Source organism: Phyllopteryx taeniolatus, chromosome 19, assembly GCF_024500385.1.
Source record: "Phyllopteryx taeniolatus isolate TA_2022b chromosome 19, UOR_Ptae_1.2, whole genome shotgun sequence".
NCBI classification, from domain to species: Eukaryota; Metazoa; Chordata; class Actinopteri; order Syngnathiformes; family Syngnathidae; genus Phyllopteryx; species Phyllopteryx taeniolatus.
This window is the reverse complement of record NC_084520.1, coordinates 13,282,290-13,305,631: the sequence shown is the minus strand read 5'-3', so window position 1 is coordinate 13,305,631 and position 23,342 is coordinate 13,282,290. Positions and strand designations below refer to the sequence as shown.

Genomic DNA, 23,342 nt, shown 5'->3' with positions numbered 1-23,342 from the left:
TTTTCTCATAAAAAGAGGTATTTATTTTCATAAAATATTTCACATTTTCATCAATACATACATCAGGACTTCATTGTTGTAACCCCCCCACCCCAAATATCAATCTTTTAATGCTTTGAGAAATGAAATAAGAATGATAAATGCATGTGGTCTTATTTTAGCAGTGGCACCATGAGTACCCACTAGCTAACTGTCCAACGTCACTTCCCGGCCAACAAACCGCTCTGTCAGCCCCGCCTTGGCTTCTTAAATTAGTGATTTATGAGCGAAATAGGGCAATACATTTAACGAGGCCATCATCCCATATTTCAATAAATTGGCGGGCGAGTGGCGGCGGGAATGGATGGATGAGATTCGTCGTTCGGGACGCAGCGATATTCATTATTCGACATCTGGGAGCGTCACGAGGTGCCGTGCGGAGGATGAGCGATGGAGTGGGCCACTATTGCAAACTATTGTCTTGCTGAAGCCTTATGGAAATATAAGAAATCAGAATCAGAAATCAAAACAAGTTATTTAGCTTAAGGTTGCCCAAACTGTGGGTCAGGGGCCAAAAAAGAGCTCTGGCTGAACTGTATTGCAATCGCCAGTCGTGCAAGTAAAAGTATTGAGCAGGTCTTTTTGATTCATATTTGTTGTATTCGTGTTCTTGAGAAAAAAATCATGTTCAGTCTCTCTCTCTCTCTCTCTCGCTCTCTCTCTCTGAAAAGCTACCCGCCTCATAAAACAAATTTTGGCTCATGAAAAAGGTCTTCCTTGACTATCTATTCATTCCTGTCCAATCCATTCATCATAAATGGTCTGTCGAAGCAGAATGAACAAGTTTCTGGATTTCATTCATTCATGTTTACAACATAAAAAAATTATATTAGAATGGGAGGAGAGGGGAAAAAAAAGGCAAGCAAGTTTATTTAATTTGATGCAAATGAGTATTAATTTGATTTTCCTTTTGTGGAAATGACAATGCGTTGGGTCAGGCGAATGTATGTGCGTTGACATGTTATTTAAACAAGGAGTTCGACTGCGAGGAGCAGACCATTAATCTGAGGGCGGCAGACCATTAATCTTAAGGTGGCAGCTCTTATTTTATTGTGTAAACACTTTTACTCTGAAAATGCTTCGCTAGAATGTGGGTAAAGTAGCTACTCTCTCCCAGTTTGCATTTCTTTTCTTTTTTTTTGTTGCTTTTGGCGGGACGTACCACTCGGCTCTGACTTCCTGCCGGGGGTCGCGACCTTCAGGTGGCGTACCCGCAGAGAGGCGTCTGCTTGCTGGGGGCGGTTATCTGATCTGGTCTGGGGGCGGCTCCCTCGATGTCAACTTGAATAGACTGTGCTGCCGCCATGATCAATAAACACCCTGGAAACTTTGTGAAGTAACAATAAGTATTCATTAGAAGACGCTTGAACACGTGGAATTACAAAAGAAATGGTAAAGGAGAATGATCATCTCCCATCGCGATGGTCCAGTTGATCCATCAGCTGGGAATCTGATCGTGGGAGGGAAAATGTCATCGATCTGAAGAGCGTGGGAAGTACGTCCCGCGGTGGCAAACGACAAACATGAGGGAGGTTCTTGATCGGGCAAGGAAACCAACAAACTAATGACCCCGAGCGTTTAAACAGTATACACTAAAAATAATAAACACGCTCAACGATTTGCAAATTCTTTTGTAGATCCCTACTAACGACTATTTGCTAAAAAAAAAAAAAAAATCACCTATTTTTGCTTTCTGTAACAACGCCTTAAGATGGCGTAATCTAAGACAAGTTTGAGAAGTGTTTATGCGTACATAGTTTGGGGTATACAACTGATATAGGCAATCAGAATGTTTTTTTACCCCGCAAATTATTTCTATTTGCGTTAGGGCTTGGTCCCTTACTTCCCTTGAATAATGTGGGTTTGCTGTAATAAAACAGCAGAATTAAGCTAGCATGCTTTGAATAACATATCAAACAATGTATAAGCACCCCAATTACTTGTAAATAGAGTGATAATCCAAAGATAAGCGCAAACTTCACTTGTTAGTGTGCTCATTTATCATTTGCACAGCAAGCTAGCATATGTTGAACTAAGATAGCTTGCTTTAAAGCATATCTTGTCAGTCCAATATCGTGTAACGCCACAAAATTACTCCTATAAAAAGTAATAATAAACTACAATAATAAAATAGTGACAATCAAAAGGCAAGCACAAACCTGTACTTGTTAGCTCGTTCACAGTGCATCTGTGCTGTTAGCTGGTTAGCATAGCAATTCAACGCTAAGCAAAAAAAAAAAATAGCTTGCCCTAAATGTTGTATTATCAGTCCGATAACATGTAAAACCACAAAATCAATCTTTATATAACGCAACAACCCAAAGATTTGAACATTTCTAGCCAACTATGCTTTTTAGCTTGTTCCCTGTGTACTTGTGGTAAACTGAGACATCGCCACTTAATTGAATGATTTATGTGCGTACCTAAAGCAAATACACAGAGAATTTATACTGTAAAATCTGACTAATTAGGTTGCTTTTGGGAGATAACAAACACTGTAAAGATGTTTTTTCACCCAACAATCAGCACATTTGGTTTATCCTCTGGTTGGTGTGGGGGGAAAAAAACCAAAACAAAAACATTCAGTAATACCCCTCCCGAATGGTAATAGCAAGATGACATGATTGATCGACTGAATTCCGTAAGGGGGGAGCAAAAACGTGGGATTAAGTAGAGTATTATAGGCGCAATGAGTTGAGGCAGGATGTTCATTTCGAGTCCATTTCAGCTCTCTCTTGCCACCAGATCAGACAATCAATAGAGCGCTTGCATATCATACATCACCGCTCTCTCACCGCAGGGGAGAACATAATCTACCGCAAATTTAGAAGGACGGATTTGCAAAGGAGACCGTGCTTTCTGGTTAGCAGACAGAGAGCAGGAATATTGGGGTGTCAAGTGAAGCTCTTTCGAGTACAGTACTTTATTTCCTCAAATGGCGGACAAATTGACAATCAATGCCTCCCTTTTCCCGCGGGGTAGTAAGTGTAATGATCTCAGTTCGTAGACGCCATTGCATATTGTTTGCACGTGTGTGGACATTAAAGATAACTGCTGAGGTTACTTGAATTTGAGTACTGTTATTGTCATTTGCTTTTTCTTTAAACAAAGGGGGGGGGGGGGGGGAAATGATTAAAACCAGATATTGGATTTATGTGGGAAAAAAAACAATTGGAGATTCGATTTTTTGGCCATATTGCCCTACCTTCCTCCAATCTGCAGTTGAGTAAATAAACAAGTCCAGTCGCTATTTGCGGTTTTGACAAACGTGGCGGGAGGGTCAGTTTTCTTACCGGGGCCAGCGTGTCGACTGTCGCTCTCTCTCCTTGTAGATGGTTCAGATGGTTCTGGTCCAAACAGTGATTCTCAGGGTAGTGTGGAGAGTTTACGGAAACACCTGAGGGCCGACGCCTTCACCCAGCAGCAGCTGGAAGCGCTGGACCGGGTCTTTGAACGCCCCTCGTACCCGGACGTCTTCCCTACATCGGAGCACATCAAACCGGAACAGGTTAGTGGAACCGTTTGTTTTGTGTTCTTCCTTTGAATTGAACACAACAACACATTGACACTCTATATCTAGAGGCTAATTAAAGATGGCTGAGGGGGCCGCCACAAGGAAAAGCAGCGGGAGGGTATTGCTGGGAAAACTCCCACACGTTATTGATTTTGCCATGAAAAACACATTCCTCGTATGGCCTATAATTGAGAATAACAGTACAGCAGCATGAAATGAAATCAACAGCAAGCCTCTTGCCTTAATTTGCCAGCTTTGTGTGACATAGGGGATTAAGTAGGATTTGGTATGAAAAGGGTTACGAGGCTGTTGCTTTTTTTTGGTTAATGAATAATATGCCATATTGGTACACCGTACAAAGTAGTATTTGGGCTGCACAGAAAATCGAAAAAAAAAAAACTCAGTAGAGAACAAGTTATAATAACCTTGAGAATTAAGTTGGAACATTACAAGAGAAAGGCAATTTTTACAAAAATAGTTTTGATATTAAAAAACTCAATCTTAAGACAAAATGTGACCATTTGATGAGAAAACAAGTTTAATAATACAAAAAAAAGTCGATTTTATAAGTTTAACGTCATAATATTAAGAGAAAAGTTGGAATTTTAGAAGTATAAAGTTCTAAAATTAAGAGAAAAAAATGACAATTTTACAGCCATTATGTGGTAATATTTGGAAGAATGTTTTTAACTATTGTATAAAACAAGAAAAAGGCAAATTTTACAAAAATAGTCTTACTAAAAAAATTATTTTAAAACAAAATGTCAACATTTTAAAAGAAAAAAGGTTATAATAATACCAAAAAAAGTATATTTTATAAGCACAACGTCATAATATTAGGAGAAAAGTGAGAATTTGGAAAATAAAGTTATAAAAAAACGACATTTTTATAACCACATAGAAAACAAATCTTCATTTAAAAAGAAATGTTTTCCATGACAAAAAGGTGTAACATTCTATAAAAAAGGAACGATTACGAAAACAAAGTAGTTAAAAAAGGGTTTATTTTACGAAAGAAAAGTCAGAATGAACTATATGCACGGCAGCACATTAAGCATTTCCGGTGAAAAGGTCAGATGGCACAACAGTTTCGGCTGTCAATATGTCACAAGCGACGCCGATTGACTGCAAAATATCCTTTGTCGTCAATTTACAAAAAGAAAAACAAAAAGACACTTTTTTCAATATTTGTTAACAGAATCATTATGACTTGACAGTAGTAAATGATAAATATAATCTGTGCCCCATCTTGTACCCCTAACTTGATATACAAGAAACCACCATGTTGAAGGAAAAACTACCAATCAGAGACAGAAGGCGTGACTCACAAAGTGTCAATCATTAGTCAATACAAACACTTTCTTATACCTAGTTAGTTTAAATCTGCATTCATCATGGAACATTTTTTTGGGCTAAATAGATGAATGAAACCCTCCGTCCCTGCAAAACGAGGACGCATTTGGCAGCAAGCCCCCCCAACCCCGACATTGCATATTAAAAACTGTGGCTTTATTATAATGGATAACCTTTATTTACATTCCTTCTACTATTAAACAACAAGAGACTATTCATTTCTCCCAGCAAACTTCAAGTCGGCGCCATAAAAAGCAAAAAGCAAAAAAGCCTAATTGAGTTCATTTTAATTTCTCTCCAATCGGGCCGAATTAGGCAGGTGATAAATCAGTGGGACAGGCCTCACCTCCAGAAGAGGGCCTAATTTGCAGCTAATTACAAAACTGATTTCTACTGGAAGATCAATACCAAAACCAATTGGAAATGACTTGCAATCACAAAGAGCGTCAGGAAGAGTATTAAGCACGGCATGAAGAGAGAGGGGATTGACTTAAAAAAGGAACCGTCTAGAAAAATCAGTTTTAATTTAATGCAATATTAATCAGACCACTTTCCCTTTCATGGGGGCCTCTCACTCCCCCCCGCCCCAGTCTTCCTGTGCAAAATGTGGCCCTATTAGCCAAGTGTCTGGGCGCTGTAGCGACGCATTAAAAAGCCATTCTGGCGATGCGGTGCTCAATGGACGGAGCCCTCCCACACTTCTGCCTGCCATGTGGTCATCCTTTTCACAGCACCGCCTCCCATCTGCATGAGAAAACGTCTGGCCAACATCCGACCTTGTGCCAGCGAACAGTTGTAGCGGACAATTAGAGTTTATCGGCGATAGAAGCAGACAAGAGTGGGGTCACAGGCGTAGAAACCCCTCCGATAGCCCCACCCCACCCCTCATGGGATTAGGGCCCACAGAGACACAACCCGGGGTCCCTGAACTCACACCGGACCTCGAACGAACATTGTCCCACACCGGAAGTCTCATCTCATTAAAGAGAGAGAGAAGAGAGAGAAAAAAACAAAAAACATGCTAATAGCTGCCATCGCAAATAAATGAAAGACAAAGTGATTATTTTGGATAGTTGGACATTATCCCCATTTGGACATTATTATTAGGAAAATTCAGAATTCTATACCTTTTACAATAAAAAGACTCTATTGAACCCCCACCCCCCAAAAAAAAATTATTACAAAAAAAAATTACAATTTGTAATACAATATACACGACCAGTCAAAAGTTTTACAACTCCCCAATTTTTGCCATTTCTTTTTTAAATTGAAATGCATGCAGTTCGATGTCTCATCGCACTCTGAAATTAAGGCACAGAACTAATTTTAAACAAATCTAATTACAAAAAAAATCAGGGGCTCAATCTATAAACAAAAATGTATTCTGAACGTTTGACTGATTAAAGTATTCATATTTATAACAGCTGAACACACTTCGTAGCATTCTTTCTACAATGGAAACCAAATATTCTTCCAGAAAGTTCTTCTCATCTCTGTTGTGGAAGTTCCCATAAATGTGTGGCGCTTGTACTGTACGTTGCGTCGATTTCACTTTTTGGGTGTTCAGGTCTGGAGACTGCATCATTTTATAATTCTGAAATGTACATTAATTTTCAGTTTTAAGTAACTTTACCTGTTTTTTTTTTGGGGGGGGGGGGGGGGGGGGGGTTGTTTTCTACCTGTGGCAGTTCACCTTCTGTATGTACCATTTCAATGCTATTCATTGGATTTGAACTGCTTGACTTATTTATTGTTTAAATAAAAAAGGAAAAATAGGTGTTCTAAACCCAGTATGTCCGATTTTTAAACTCACCAGAGAAATGAACGTACTAGAAAAACATTTTGTTGTATTATTTTGTTTAGGCTATAGTGGAGAATGTTTGCTCTCATAACAGGAAAAAAGTGCTTCGTCTTCCGTACTGCTTGCTTGCAATTTTGCTTCAAATCTATGTAAGAACCTTCTCCTACGAAGTCACCCTTTAAAGTTAAAGCGCTAAGCGTGACTGAGGCATAAAAAAAAAAAAAAAAAGTAACTAAATGTGTAAATCGTTGGTAGGGAGGGCACTCCAAATTTAAAGGCGGATGGTGTCCCGCACAGGGGTCGGGGCGGGGGGCACATGGCGTGCGTGCAACAAAGCGTATCCGCTCAAGACGAAGACTCGCGCCCACAAAAGGCCAGCTGACGCCTCGGCTTCCCATGCAAATCCGCCGAAAGCCCACTTCCTCTCAGACAATAGCCAAATACATTCATGATATGCTTCAATTGCAGCCTCCATGCACACAATTAATGCTCTCATACAAATGTATACTGGGGCCGGCGCTCGCATCAAGGTATTGTCTGGTTGCGTAACCCCTCCGCTGTCCGTTCTCTCAGGCTAATGAGTACTCGCTGCCTGGCCTCAATTCCAGCCTGGACGAAGTCAAGCCCAGTTTGTCGTCCAACGCCAACCCGGAGCTGGGCCCCAGCGTGTCGCAAAGCTACCCTGTAGGTAAGATCGAGCCCCGCGTGCACACCCTGCGACTGCGCGCTATGGGAATGTGTGAACATTAAAAAGTAAAACCAACAAGTCAAGTGTGAAGGCTTTTTTAACGTTGTCTCTGTCGGAGCTTAAGCATCTGTCGTCCGAAGTTGTTTTGCTGAGCAAGCGGCTCGGAAATTGGGGCATGGTGACAAGGTCCTTTGGGTGTCACGAGATCAGATTCATCAGTGCGGGGAGCGACTGCTGGTTGGCTGCCTCTGTGATTTGTTCACTTTGTCACCTGGAGGTGGTGACGGGCGGGGGGCGCCGGTGGAATGGGGGTGCGGCGGTTTGTGTGTCTTGGGACACGAGTAATGCGCTTCGGTAAATACGCTCTGGCACCTCCGCCGCCTCATTCTAACACCGTGATCATTTACTTCACCCTCCTGTGTTGCCCAACGAACACCGCCCCCTCCCTCAATCCCCCACCCACCATCGCCGCACCCCCAGCCCCATCTCGCAGCCTACCTCTCGCCTTGTCACAGGTAATGATGGCCCGGTTAATTGAAAAATATTGTTTTTTTGTCGCTTGTTGCTATTACCGATACGACCGGCTGTTGACGATTGTTTTTGCTAGTCACCACACCGCAATGAGATCCAACACAAGAGCTGTATGAAAAGATCCGCAGTTACAAAGATAACTACAGTGGTGTGAGTTTTTCAAGTTACGTTGAGGGGGATTGGGTTCTTACTTACAGGGGATCCTCGCTTTTCGAGGAGCGTAACCTGAATTTGTATGCAACCCGGAACACACCGTGGTGTATCACTAAGCTATGCTAAAGCAGCAGTTATGTCATAATTACAGAAAATATTTGTATGAAAACACTAGTAGGCCATAAATAATAATATATTTTTTTAAATCTGTTGGGTTAATAGCACTAATAAGTGCCTTTGGTGTCCTCATCAGCATCACTCATTTTATTCAGTCGATATAAAGATTGCTAACATTGGCCAAAAATGTCCACCCTGTCATTGTCCACTCTGTCAGCAAGCTAACATATTTTACCGTTTGCATGTGAATTCTCTGCCTGCGGTTCATTTCTAAAAATAAACTGTGGGAACTGGACCAAATTGCATTTATAACATCATAACATCTACCCAATACAATGAATATGAAGTTTGATGGAAAATAAGTGTATACGTATGTGTATGTATATAAAGTCATGCTCAAAAACATTGGCACCGGTACCAATGGTTTTAGCCATGACTGTTTTGTCTATTATATATATATATATATGTCTAAAAAAAAATCCTTCTTTCGTTATTCTGGCATTTAGCAAATAGAAACAATTTTGGGGATCCTAATTGACCTAAAACAGGAAAAGTTTCGTTTGATTTTATATCAGACAGCGAGGAGAAAAAACACAAAACAAAACATTTTTCTTTCTATACAGTTGTGGCTAAAAACACTGGCAGCCCAGTGGTGCCAGTGTTTTTAGCATGACTGTGTATGTATGTAGTATGTATAATCTGAGTGTTGGTTCTTCCCTGATTCTTGGCAGGAAGTGAACATTTAGAGGTCAAAGTAATGACGCTCCTGTTGTTTGGCTGGAAGCTGCTTCGCTTGATGTGGCAAATATTAAAAATATCTCCAGTGGCTTTGTGTTACTCACCAGAGATTTAAACGGCTTGCAGGGCAATTCTAAGCCAAGAAAAAGTGCCAAAATGATGCACAATATTTAGGCCGGGATCCAATTTCGAATTAATTGTGCGTTAACAAGAGGGGGAAACTTAAGGTTTTACATCCGTCCTTAGAATGCTTTCCCAACTAAAGTCATTGATCATGTTGATTTTATGCCCCCCGGAATTTGCATAATCTATTAGACTTGATTCATGAAGTCACGGCCAGAGATCGGATTGTGACGGCACCGATAGAAATCTTTTGTGTCCTCTGCTTATCCTATTAGGCGCTTGAAAAGCAGCAGGCTCCCCAAAAAGGATTTAAGGGCATTGTGCGAAACATCGAAATTCAGAGGCGAGGTCTTCTCTCTCCTTTTCCTCCACATTAATGCGAATTACCTGCTAAATAGTCCCTCTTACCCCTAGAAGTCTCCATGAATATGTGACTAGGATAATTGCATATTGTCAGGTAATTTCTATTGTTGATATGGGAAGTCATTTTTATTTGATGAATCCCATCCGAGGTGCTCCGTCTGCTGCTTAAAATTCAAATAAGCTCCATCTTTGAATAACTTTTTGTGTGTGTGTGTGTGTGTGTGTATTTTCAACTAGTCAATGGCGAGATGGCCTCGATACGGCCGATTGTCCACTCCTTCTATTGAGAGTTCCTGAGATGAGGTGTTTTTCTTCTCATCAATCAGTGGGAGTTTGGCACATCCCCACTATGCATACAGACAAACCGAGAGTGTGTTATTCCCCGCTGGGCCTGCTAATGGAGGCCTCCAAAGGCCTTTAACGCACGTGTCAATGACACTCACCGCCATGCTTTTACACAAACGCTTGTATCTGGGGAAAAACACAACAAAAGGACCGCACAAGAATTTGTGTCCAGAAAAGTTATGGTCAGTGGAAATCCTCCAACAAGAGAGTGATATTTTGAGAATAAAGTCAGATTTCTTTTTTTTTTTGAGGGGGGGGGGGGGGGGGGGGGGGGGGGGGGGGGCAAGAACGGAACTTTTTGTTTTAAAAAAATAAAGGTGGGATATTATAAAACTAAAGTAAATATTTTGGGGGGAGATGAATGACAAGCACATGCGCCAAGGAAGAATTGATTACGTTTTGGTGCAGATTGGGATAAAGGTGCGCATTTCGGATTTTATTGTCATTGTTTTGCAGTTACACTCTACTTGCATCGGGCCCAAATGAGAAAGTAACAACACATCCAGCATCCATTTTGCCGCATTCATATTGTTGAACATTTACGGTAGAATTGTGAGTCAGTTCTGGATTGTTTGTCTCTTCTTGTTTTGACTGCGCCTTATCAGGAAATGACTTTGTTGAGGTTTATCATTGGCTAAAAAAAACTGTATGCTTACAGGTAATAGCACCATCAGTCGCTTTGCTATGCACATTGTTTTTTAAAGTAGCTGTGTAGGTGTCCGTACACCCTCCAAGATGAATTGTGAGTCCGCCATCACAAAAGCAAACTAACCTTTGAGCACACGTTTGATAATGAGCGACTTTCAGCCGTTGTTTGGGGATTTAAAGCAATTTGGCTCACCAAACATTCTTTACTCCCTTGTAATTAATTAGGATGTTGGGATTTCCCCCCCCCCCCCCCACCCCTTTTTTTTTGGCTTGTGTACGCCTCAAAGATGGAGGTCAAAGATTTGCGGTTGTTGCGGCAAACATGAAGGTGTCCCCGTCATGCTAGACTGCATCGAGCTAAAGAGGCAGTCGCTAATGACCTCGTGCTTGTGCCAAATGAAGATGAAGTTTTGCCGCTGCGCTTGTTGTTGTCATCATCAAAACTTTGTGGGATAGTTTCGTCTTTGCCTAAGCAGAAGTCCAAAATCATGTTGAAGAGTGATGCGCCGGAACACCCCAAAAAAAAAAAAAAAAAAAAAAAAAAATCACAGTTGCTACATACATCGATTTTAAAGGTTAGGGTTTGGGTCACATTGGGTACAATAAAGGAACAAAACACAAATCAAATAAACTGCTTACCTTTGGTTGCCAATTGCAGAGCACATTCACACCAAAGGACAATTTAGACTCTGCAATTAACTTAACTTGCATGTTTTTGGAATGTTGGAGAAAACCTGAGTACCCGGATGCACAAGTTCGTCGGGTTCACTGAAGACTCAAAAGTGTTCTTCTACGTGAGTGTGAATGCGTGTTTGTCGATACTTGTTCCCTCGCTGTATTGCGGTTCACCTATTGAGGATTCAGTGTATTGCAGATTTATTGATTTTTTTGCCATATTCATATCACTGTCAAAAAGGCATGGACAATAAAATAAAAAAGCCCATTCTTGAATTAGAATTTCTGTTGAGGAGGCAACAAAAGGCGAGGATGCAGCTAATGAGGCATGTATACACACATGTTCCCCAACTGGTGCCCGCCTGCCTCTCGAAAGGATGACATAAAGCAAGTCGCCTGGCTCTAACTCGAATTGTACAGAGAATGAGCAACGCATGCCATAGTATCCTTCAGTTGCATCTTGGGAAAATGACTCAACTCTTTACAAAACCTCCTTGACGGAGGTAATCAAGAACTAAAGAACGTTTGACTTCCTCTCATCAAGGTTAGCACAATTTCCGAATGAAGGTTTAAGCGAGGTGGACTGTATTGACGTCATGATCAAACTCCGGGTCGGTACCGCGGTTAGCATTGATCTGGCATCGGCTAATAATGTCTGAGCCAAACACTCTCAATCTCAGTCGCTGTTTTACTTGAAAAGGTGTGACTTTTAAATGAATTTGCTGCGTGCACATCTGCTGCCATCATATGAAGACATGGTTGGGTCGCTTGTGACAATAGTTACCAGTGTGTCTCAAACACACACACGCACACGCACACACACACACACACACACAATGGGCCTCATGCACCGCTGGCGAACCAAAACACTCCACCCACCCTCAGCACTCCCACGGCCCCCTTTGACTTGAGTGCACTGGCTTGTGGCAAACTAATTCTTTTCGTAGGCCCAAAATGGCCTCCCTCACATACACTTCACCAGTGTTTTTTTTTTAATGTGTATACAAATAAATAAATAAATAAATAAAATACAATATACACTTTTGATTTCATTTTGTCCTGCAGTCTGTTCATTACACTAACACTTACACTTTTTGTTTGCTTATTTGTTTTTTTTTTTTAGATAATTCCAGGTGAGCACCATTATCGCCGTACCTTGTAACTTGTATTTTATTTATTCAAATTTTTTCTCAAGTGTCAGTCCCCATTCTCCTCCTTTTGTGGAAGCGACTCTCTTCAGCTTTCTGGCATAAAACAGCTTTACAGGTTGGGGGTTCTAGCACCACCCGTTGCTTTGGCAACCTTTTTTCATATACTGTAGACAAATATTTGACCATTTTATACAAAATAAGACATCATTTCAAATCTGTTCTATGTACAAATTATTTGAAAAACATGCATTTTTGGGCAGAAAGAGCAAAATAATTTAATACCTGTGGGCAGCAGGTAGCCCTCAAGGACCACATGAGTAGTCCGCGGCTGTGCCTGTACGAAAATAGCTCACCAGTGATGGGACATTGTGATTTCCTGGGACTATTGTAGAAGTGATCTTTTGAAAATGTTCACACTTGCAGAGATTTAAAAAAATAAAATGTTGTATATTGATATTTGTCTGAGTCTGAATCCCACTTTGTTAAATCATTGTTTATAATTAGTGTGAGAAATCATTTACATGATCGGTGTCTTCACATGGAGGAATAGCATTCATTACAAATAATAACATAGAATTAAAGTTCATTTGAGAAAATCTGCTATTTCAGATGTGTGTATCAAACTGGTAGCCCTCGGAATTTATGAGCTCCCGAGAAGTAGCTCTTAGTTAAAAAAAAAAAGTTGGTGACCCTGGATCTAATGGAATTAAGAGTGCTCATATTGAGACACATAACTGTGCTGTATTAAGCTCTGTGGATCTAAAATAAGGAAAACTACTTGTTAAAGTCCACAAATCCAGTAATTTCTGTAGTTTCCCTTACCTGTAAAGCAGTACCATAGCCAGTTTAATTGTTTGAATTGAAATGTTTGTTTACTTATACAGTAAGTAGCAGTGTTTGGGCTCTCCACTACTTTTGGGTGCCCAAATAAACTATATCTGGAGGTATGGATCAACTGATGTCTTCAACTCACAAAGCCGGTGCATCGTGTTGATCTTTCTACGTGTTTACGTCAACGCTTCAGCGCTTTTTGTGGCGATCTTGTCCTCATTAAAGTTCCATCGGGAGAGACTTTTTTTTTTTGGCTCCCCCTTTTGAGCCCTCGCCGCCACAATATAGCGGGGGCCACTGGTCCACAATGGCGCTTGTGCAGATTGAGGTTATGTGCCGCGCTCCAAAAAACATCTCCGCGGGCCAGCGAGGACGACCCGCACCGTCACTCTCAATTACAGAGCTGAATATGTGCAGACGCGCTGGTGGCGCTCCGCAGAGGGGGCCAGCGGGCTCAATCCCCCGAAAGGCTGAATCAGCAAAGACAGCAACGTGCTTACATGTAGCCTACGAAACGTTAAGTACTATATGGCATAACTACAGTATATTCATTTATTTGGTCAGTTAGGGTTTCTTATTTTCCTGATATCAACTAATAAAAGCAAAAAAAAAAAAAAAAGTCTAATTACAATTTTTGCAGAAGAAGCTACAAAATTCTCATGATGCTGAGTAGTTTTTGCATTCGTATCAGTCGAAATCTTTTGAAACTATTTTGGACCACTTTTATATGTTCAAGTCTTTTTAGTATTTTTTTTAGCATTGGTTTCCCAAAAATATGTTTTAGTGTATGATGGCATTCATTTGCTGTCATTCCAATCAATGTTTGCTCATGAAGAATATTTATGATACACTCAACATATTTCAAAGAAAGGCTGAAACCCCCCCCCCCCACTATTAATATACATAGTTTGTTTAAAGAACCCCTAAATACCAAAATGTTCCAAGAATGATAGTGCATTACTTTTTGTGTGAAAAGCTACGAAATTCTCATGATGAGCACTTTTTTGTCTTTTGAAAAATTATATTCATTTATTTTTTTATTTTGATTATTATTTACCTTCCTCCTCAAAACAAAATGCATTATTGATGGCATTCATTCGTTGTCTTTCAAATCAATGTTACCTAATTAAGAAACATTTGCGATACCAGCAACATACAACAAAGAAAGGCTAAAACTGTACTGATTGTTTTGTTGTTGTATGTAATACTATTCAATTCTCATTTCTTTTGCATTTGAATTGAAATATTTAGAAAAGAAAATTGAAGCAAACAGTTTTGGAGTCACTTTACTCATCTTTGCTTGGTTTCCAAATATTTAAAAAATGAAAAGAAATATTAATTTGATAGCTTTTTTTGTTTTTGTTGTCATTCAAGTAGGCTTTTGGAATGTCACAAAATTGACTTGAAAATTTATCACTTGCCTGAAATGGATTCCTAATACTTAACCAGACGAAACTTTGTTGCTATTTTTTTTTCCAAGTATAAACGTATTGACAAAGCATGTCTCCTTTTGTGTCATTTTTGTCTGCTCAGGTCGGGACATGGCCAACACAACCTTACCCGGGTACCCCCCTCACGTTCCCCCTACTGGCCAGGGCAGCTACCCGACTTCCACACTCGCTGGAATGGTTCCTGGTAAGCCAAAATTGTAAAGTTGACTTTTACTGTATTTGCTGTCATTTTTATGCTGAACTGACATATACATTTTTACACATACTGTGCATATTATTACCTTAACAATGATGGTTGCATCCATTTTTACAATTTTTTTTTTTTACTAAAAATGTTTTATATGCAAGCCTATGTAAGTTGGGAGATGTTTTTATTTTGCCTTTTATCTTCATTGAACTGTGATGTGTGAGAGGTAAAGAACGCCACTGAACTAAATATTAATTGAAATGCTTCGTAATAGAGATAATAATGAGAAACACGCAATGGTTGTTTCTGACACTTTTGCATAATTAAACATGCCCCAGGTCAAATTGACCCCACACGAATATTATTGCTGTTCTGGAAAAACAAATGTAACAAGAGGGTTAACGAACTAAAGCAATTTGTTTTTTCACGCAATTTAGCAGAAAGGCGTGGCTTGTGACGGTGCAGATTAGGAAAGCAGAAGCAGGATTTTTATTTTTATTATTTTTTTTAAATACAAAAGTGGTGCCTTGACTTACAAGTTTAAATTTCTCTGTGACTACGCTTGTGGCGCAAAACACTTGTATCTCAAATCATCTTTCCCTATTGAAATGAATGAAAATGTCAGTCCATTCCAGTCCCACATTGTGATCCTTCTGGTGTGTGCGCCTTGGCCACAAGGGGCAGTATAATACAGAAATACTGATTATGTGCACCAAGAAGACGCTCCCACTTAATCAGTTTTCATGCCGTTTTCTCATACTGTACATCCAGTAATATACTTCTAGATACGAGCAACGAACCACAAAGACAATACAGTTAGCTAGCATTATACTTTGGTTCATTTTAGGATACATTTCTTTCCAAAAAGCGATTCATCAGCCAGGAAGTGAAAAATCCTGAATTGGAATTCCCGGAATTTGACGAATAAAATCTTATGGGTGCAAATTCCCCAAGACAAACATACCAAGACTTTCCAGCCTCGGTCCAGTTGTCGTGCGACGTTCCGGTCCATTCACCCTGCACACAAGGAATGAGATTTAGTGGCGGGCGCCAAACATTGTTAAAGCAAAGCCATACCTCACTGGCTTCATATAAATTACGGCCTTTACAGTCTCGTAAAGGAAGCAAAGGTGTCGAACCAACGCTGCAGCACTCGCCGACACTTCCATTTCTCCTGTGAAATTCTGTGGCAAAAAGCTCAATGGAAGATTTACGGCGCTGAATAAGAAATGTACGCATGAAACAGTTTATTAATAACACTCGCCATTTATTAGTAGACTGCCTCGGAATTAAAATCGGGGGAAGAAGAATTGGTAGATATCCATAAATGGGACACGGAAAGGCGGCCTCAGTTTCACCTCCTGTATTGTTCACTGTTGCATAACTTAAGCCAAATGAAAAAGAAATAAATTACATGCCTGAACGGTCACACATCGATGACTATCGTTCCCCCCCCTCCCCTCTCCTCAAATGCCATGAGAAATGGCGACTGGGGTGCGAAAAAAAAGGATTCCCCCCCCCCCCCCCCGAGGCATTGAAGTGCTAATTGATTTGTGGTCTTGTTTTGCAGGGAGTGAGTTTTCGGGGAACCCCTACAGTCATCCGCAGTACACAACCTACAACGAAGCTTGGCGATTCAGCAACCCGGCGTTACTAAGTGAGTCCCACGGCTAGCTTAGCCTGCTTTCTAGCATGCTAGCCTACTACTAAATCCACATTCCCTTTAGCTAGCTTTTTTTAGATCATTAGCTAATTTTTGGTTGAAAATTAAACAAACATTTCATAGTTTTCTTTTACGAAAATTGATGACTATGGAAACATGTCACACACTGGAGTTGCAACAATTTACACTTCCTTCATTAAAAGAACAAGTTTACAAATATATTGCGCATTAGATATAACGTATACAAAATGTCTCTGATTCTTGTACATACGTATTACATTAGCTGCGAACAACATTGCTAACTTACTGCCATGTGCCCTCGGGAGAACTTCTTCAGCTCATTTGGCTAATCTTTAGTAGAAAAGTCCTCCACAGTTTTTTTTCACGAAACTGGATTTATTATTGAGAAAAGGTGGAAAAAAAACAAAAAACAAATTGTGTTTCAGTCCAGTTGCGATCAAGTCAATGCCCTGAGAATGATATGATCTGGATGAATGAGAATATTCACAGACACGTCATAATTGAACTGCAAACGAAATGTGTCGCGTCACTGGCCTCAAAGATGGCTGACATCCTACACTCTAAAATGCTACATTTTATCATGAAAACAGAATTCAGTCATTTTGGGCTGTTAGTGTAACTACCTACATACTGTGCTGTTTTAATGACATTCATGCTAAAAATATACTGTACAATAAAAATACTTAAAGTCAAGTTCACTTTACTCATGATCTTTTCATTAACCTATGTCCTTATAAAATCAGTTATAAATAATAGACGAATAAAAAATAGGTTATACACAATGACAACAGGCATTTTTTTTCCATTAGCTAAGCATACATCGCAGTGTCAAGCTAAAGTTATATTATTTGTACATCCACACTATTCTAAAACCAAAATATTGATTTAATTATTATTATTAATAATAATAATAATAATAGGACCCGCTATTTGCAGGGGATAGGCACCGGGCGCGACCGTGAATAGCGTAAATCCGCAAATAATTGACACTTAACATAATTGCCATGAAAAAAAATGTTTTTGAAAAAACATAAATTAGCGGGGCATTGGCTGACTAAATAACATAAGCGATGGGACTTCCACGAAAAACGGGAAACAGGTTCCAAAAAAATATCTGCGAATAGGTGAAATTGCAAGTGCCAAACTGTGAATATGCGAGGGTCCACTGTATACTTTTAGAGTGACTGACACGACGTAATCATGTCTTTGTGATGGGCTTTTCTCACTTTTCAACATTAGGAAAACTATTTGTGATCAATGCTCATGATAAAATTTTAAGTAAAAAAAATAAAAATAATAATAATAATGTTGTTACGCATTGTTTCAAATGATATGTTCTTCTGTTAACTTCCAGGTTCCCCTTATTATTATAGTGCCGCGTCGAGAGGCTCAGTCCCACCCACTGCTGCCGCTGCCTATGACCGCCACTAGTTACCATGGAAACCAAATCAAACTGCAGGACTGCGGCCTCAGCCTCCATATTTGAGCACAGTGAGGACACCGAGCTCGCACGATGAGACCATTTTTTTTTTGATTTTTTTTTTGCGGGTTGGGCGGTTCCAGATTTCTTCACCACCCATTTGAAATTGATGAACAGTAGACGGTTGTGGAAAAGTGAGGAGAAAAACAAAACAAAACAACTAAAATCAGCCATTGTGGATCAATACTGTACATTCCTTTGCTTGGCAGCTCTCAGCAAGAACTGTTCGGGGCTTAAAAATGTAGCAGCGGCCTTTTATTTTCCTATTTTTTTCTCCCTTGACTCGAGTGAAACGGGAATGCCGTGAGATGAGCCGGCTGCGTTTTTATCCATCATCAAGCATGGCGGATGCCGTGAGAAGATTAGGACTCTGTGAAACACAATCAACATGTTCAAAAAAAAAAAAAAAAAATACAGTGAGTCGCCATGGAAGGAAGTGGATGTATTCCTAATGATATTTTCTATTTCTGTTCTGTTTTTTAAAAATCATTTAACGGACTAAACTGCTGTGTCAGGATATGAAAGGCAACATTTTGTGTCGTTTTTCTTATTTTTGTTGTTGATTTTGCACTATTTTGGAGGTTTGCAACACTGGAGCGTTCTTGTACAGTATATGCAGGAATCCTTTATGCATATGAGCTTTAGGTTTGGCACTTAAAGCGACGCATCTCGACAACGTGCACTACTGCTGGATGTTTTCATTTAAGTTGATGAAGTCTTTGGCAGGAGAGGATCCAACAGCCATCCCCCATTGTCGCTTGGCACCACTCCCTAAAAAGAAAATAAATAGAAATTTGAAATTCATTTTTTTTAAGTCACTGCTGATGGCCATGGAGTCAAAAAGATGGTCAATGCCTTATCAAACTTTAAATTTGAGAGGGAAAAAAAAAAGCTTCAGCATCATCATGTTTCAGGCTTCTTTTTGTTTTGTTTTGACTGAATGTAATTTACATTTGCCAAAGACTTTTCGTTGTTTATTTACAGGCCGCCTATCATTGAGATCAGTGTTATTAATATTATTATTATTATTATTATTATTATTGTTTTCATGGTTATTATTTTTAATATTATTAGGGACAAGCCACATGCTTCACGAGGAAGTCTAAATGTATAAATTCTATGCAGTGCAGATGGTCATCATATGCATTTGAAGCTGTTAAAGGTACAGTGGGTGGGGTTTATTTAATGTTCATTTGTAGGAGCGTGTGTGTGTGTGTGTGTGTGTGTGTGCGTGCATCTGTGTGTGTGACAAAACACTTCATGTAAATACAGTAAGAACTGTCTTTCATGTTCATGGGTATTATCTCTTTCATTAATGCTGGTCACACTTGTATAATAATAATAATAAAAGTGTCTGAAATCTTTTACCAAAAACATGGCTGTTATTTAAACAATTATTTATATAAATACTAAAAATATGTACGTCAGCCTTGCATTGGTTTCAGCCTCTGGAAAATGAGGATCTTGTAAATTTAATAATTGGAGATTTTTAGACTGTTAAAGTATCTATTATTATTATTATTATTATTATATGTCTTTTTCTGTTCTTTTTCTTTTATTTACAAAATGACCTCCTCCCATGTAGCGGATATTAAATATCTTGACATGCCAGTAACACAAGAGCGTAAAAGTGGGGAAGAAATGTCAAATGTATACAATGACTTTCTTTGCAAACATTATACATTCATTCCCCTATATTTCAGATGTCATAAACGCTTAAACTTAAACTACTTATAATGCAGCATTAGACAATATCATTACTCAGATGTATTACAGCAGAGGCCACTTCATAAAATGTTTGTTGTATATTAAATTCTCTGTAAAGTCAATGTTGTTAACAATCTTGCCAAATTTGCAAGTTAAAAAAAAATATAAAACGAGGCTTCAAAAAAGTGAAAAATCAAGTTGCGGTCTCCAATGAATACATGTAACCATGCCCCGCTAAAAACTTCTTTGAGCAACTTTGTTATGCCCACAAGTTTGAGCCGTGAAAATACATCGACTTAAAGCCTCCGGTGGCTGGAATATACAGTATCCAACCAGGTCACCGGGGGGGCTTTCCATTCCGCGGGGAGCCGCCAGCTAGCTTGGGAGCTAACAGGTTTCTAGTAATAATTACTAAGTAAATCACAATTGCGCTGAATAACCACTGATGCGAATAAAGGAGCTCAAATTCTTACAGAGTGAGGGCGTGGCAACTGTTCTTGAATGTCATGTCAGCCCACATCAAATGCTCGAGGGGTTCATATACCGCCCACGCGTCGTGGATTGCTCAACCTTAAATTAGAGTATAAATCTGTGTAAAAAAAGGTATTTGTATAAATGTCTCCTGCTAACGAGCCTGTTTAGCGACAAATGAAGCGACTTCTCAGGTGTAACTGCGATCACGTGCCTCAGAGGCGGGAGCCGCGGAATGTGTTCTCCGATTCGGATCAGAGAGCAGCGCATAAAGTGTTTAACCTCTCTCTCTCTCTCTCGTTCTCTCTCTCTCTCTCTCTCTCTCTCTCTCTCTTTCTCTCTCTCTGGTTCTCTTGCCGCTTTGTAAAGTTGAATTAATTATTTTCTCTCTCTCGTCACCTCGGAATTCAATTTGCGCTTAAAATTTGCAGCCGCTAGATTTATGTGTGAAATCCCTCCTCAACCTCCACCTCTTTCTCGCTCTCTCTGAGAGCTTATTTTCACTCTTTTCTCATCGCCGTAATCCCTCCGCCTGGTACGACTTAGTTATGTCGTTATTGATTTACAGCTGGCGGACACCGTCTCGATTAGCCGTGTGCAATTGGCGGAGGATTTGGGCGTGCGATAAAAAGCACTGTGTACATGTGACAGCGCGTCGGGGACGCTAATGGGATGTTTAGTGCGCTGTCGGAAAATAAACGTACAGTAGGAGTCCATTTTCTAGCCCTCAAAACCACACATGTACCACACAGAGCTAATTGACCTATTCCTAATTCCTGGCTACATCTTAGTTACTGTTGCTAGGGCGGTTAAGCTTTTGGAAACAAACATGACCTCACGATAGTAGCACAACATTAGCATTTCGGTTGATGCGCTAACAGCGTAGCATTATTTCACAGCTGCTAGTCCTACAAGGCTGTTGATTTTTGACAGATTGTCGACTGCGCAGCGCCACATGACAACAGACAGCAGCATATAAATATACAGTATTTGTTATACTGTATATGTTACAGTATTGGTATGATGTGATTGGTTATGGTCAAGCGTATATGAAGGTCCTTTGAAAGGTGTTATATAAATCTGAAGCTGTTATGATTATTGTAACATGGGTTTGATAGAATGGTCCAATTTTGAACCAGATATAGTTCCCACATAGTTGTAACTTCCTCGCAAAGTCTTAGGGACAAACCAGTCTAACGTTAAAAAAAGATATATAAACAGTACAGCCAAATTTGCGTTCGCTATGTAGTCTGGTCCTCCAGCTTTAAACATGATAGTAAAAGTGCGTTATGTACATTTAGTAGACATGCCACTTAAAATCCTTTAACAAGATTATGTATTTTGTCAGGACTATAATGAGGCACTATGAAATGAAATGGTCTTCACCAAAAGGATGTCAACGTGAAAGGGTGGTGACTCCATTCTAGTCTCGGAACACCCCTAGTCCTTAGCCCTTTATTATTGCTTGTGCTTCTTTCTCATTAATTAAACATACATTTGGCACTTTTGTTTAGTGTAACTCAAATGTGGACGTGACAAGAGCGACATGGAACGAAGTTTAGGACCCGTGTACTTGACTTGTGTAGGACGGCGTCAGAACCACTGTTGACCTTTCTAACTGCTGACTGCACACGCCGCATGTACTTGCGTTCGCCATGAATATGCTGTGACGGCCGAATGCTAATTTGGTTAGTGGCGTGTCAAATGCACAATAAATCCTTGGGATGTTTTTTTTTTTTTTTTCTCTCCCCTGCCCGTGACACGCCGAGACGACGGCGTGGAAATATGAAAATGCATTTCACATCTTCATATTCCTCGAGCGACTGTTCGGAGGGAAGGGCGGAATGGATGTGCTGCTTTATGTGCTGTATCTAATTGGATGTGGCAATATGTAATATGATTCTCCGCTATCCATCAATCGGCGTGTTAGACCTGTATGTACGGACGTGTCAGCGGGGTAGCCTAGCTTGTTATGATGCCTGAGCACCAATTATGAGGTGATTCTCCACTTGCTATGAGGACATCGCCAGGATACTTGAGGGGAGGTTCCTAATGAGTGAGCATTGATTGGCCGGATAAATGCTTGACAAGCTAGCGTGAGAATCAGACGAGAAAAGGACTAAAACACAGTTGAAATGTGTGGTAGTGGCTAGGCGACAAGATTTCCTTGCTCAATTAAGGTCTGCATGGATGTAGCTCAGATTTGATCACACATTTCCAACTCAGTCAAATTACAGCTGACTGGATCTGTTAGGTGAGCGTCTTAATATGGCCAGAACCTTCGCCAGCGAATCATATTTTGGTGACCACCTAAAATTTTCTCCCTGAAAATTTGCTAGCATCAAATCCTTGCACCTGAAGAAAAAAATCTAAAACGATGAACGTTTGTTTGCATAGACAAATTTCCAAATGAATCGAAAGACAGTTGATTAGATCTGACAGAAATCGCAGAAGTGCAAAAATTGCCTTTGGGAACCAAACCTTTACAGTAAAAAATGTTTTGGGGGACAAAAAAAAATAAAATAATCCCACGGTATACGATAGAAACGATGGATTGCTCAGGACAATTTCCAAAAAAGTCAAACAAAGGCTGATGGGATCAAGTAGAAATGAGATAATTGTGAAAACTACTTTCCACGTGATACGATAACACTGAAGAAGAACTATCGGTTGCCCGGACAAATTTCAAAATGAGTCAAAAGACTAATTATTGGATCAGATAGAAATCACACAAGTGCAAAAACAGCTTGCTGAACTGAACCTCCAAAAGTAAAAAAAGAAAATCTTTGCGGTTAAAGAAAATCCCAAGGAACACAATAAAAACAAAGAAAAATGTCTTGTTGCATTGGCACATTTTCAAAGGTTGATCGGTTAGAAGTCAGGTGAACACCAACATCACTTGCTTTGCCAGGGAATAATAAGCCTAATGGCTATTGACGACTACGTGACGCACTTAGCGAACGTATCGGCCGCCGGTGGTGCCGCACTTGCTACCTGACTGGCCGGAAAATGGGGCGGGGGGTTACCCTCCAAAACAGACAGAGGAGGCCTTCTAATCAGCTGTCAGCCCCGGCGTTAGGCGCTGGCAAGCGGGGGCTGCTGGGAAAGATTCCGAGAGAGATACTGGAGAGTAGGGAGCAGAATCATCAAACCCCCCCCTACCCCTGACACACCACCCCCCGTGTTACCCCAGAATTCCTCCTTCCTCGCCCCCACCTTCCTCCGCCTCCGCTCACTGTCAGGCCAAACACATGATGAATTGCCCTGTCAACGCAATTCATTCAGGGACCAA

The 23,342-nt window shown here is 40.2% G+C and overlaps 1 protein-coding gene across 1 annotated transcript in view; it reads left to right on the top strand.

The window, feature by feature from the left end:
- Positions 1-18,286, top strand: part of LOC133469703 (paired box protein Pax-2a-like) — a 28,947-nt gene extending 10,661 nt beyond the window's left edge. Inside the window, 5 exon segments of the mRNA XM_061757097.1 lie at positions 3,372-3,547; positions 7,281-7,395; positions 14,604-14,705; positions 16,279-16,365; positions 17,766-18,286. Coding sequence (XP_061613081.1) covers positions 3,372-3,547; positions 7,281-7,395; positions 14,604-14,705; positions 16,279-16,365; positions 17,766-17,878 — 593 coding nt within the window. The 3' untranslated portion in view covers positions 17,879-18,286.
- Positions 18,287-23,342: the final 5,056 nt, after the last annotated feature.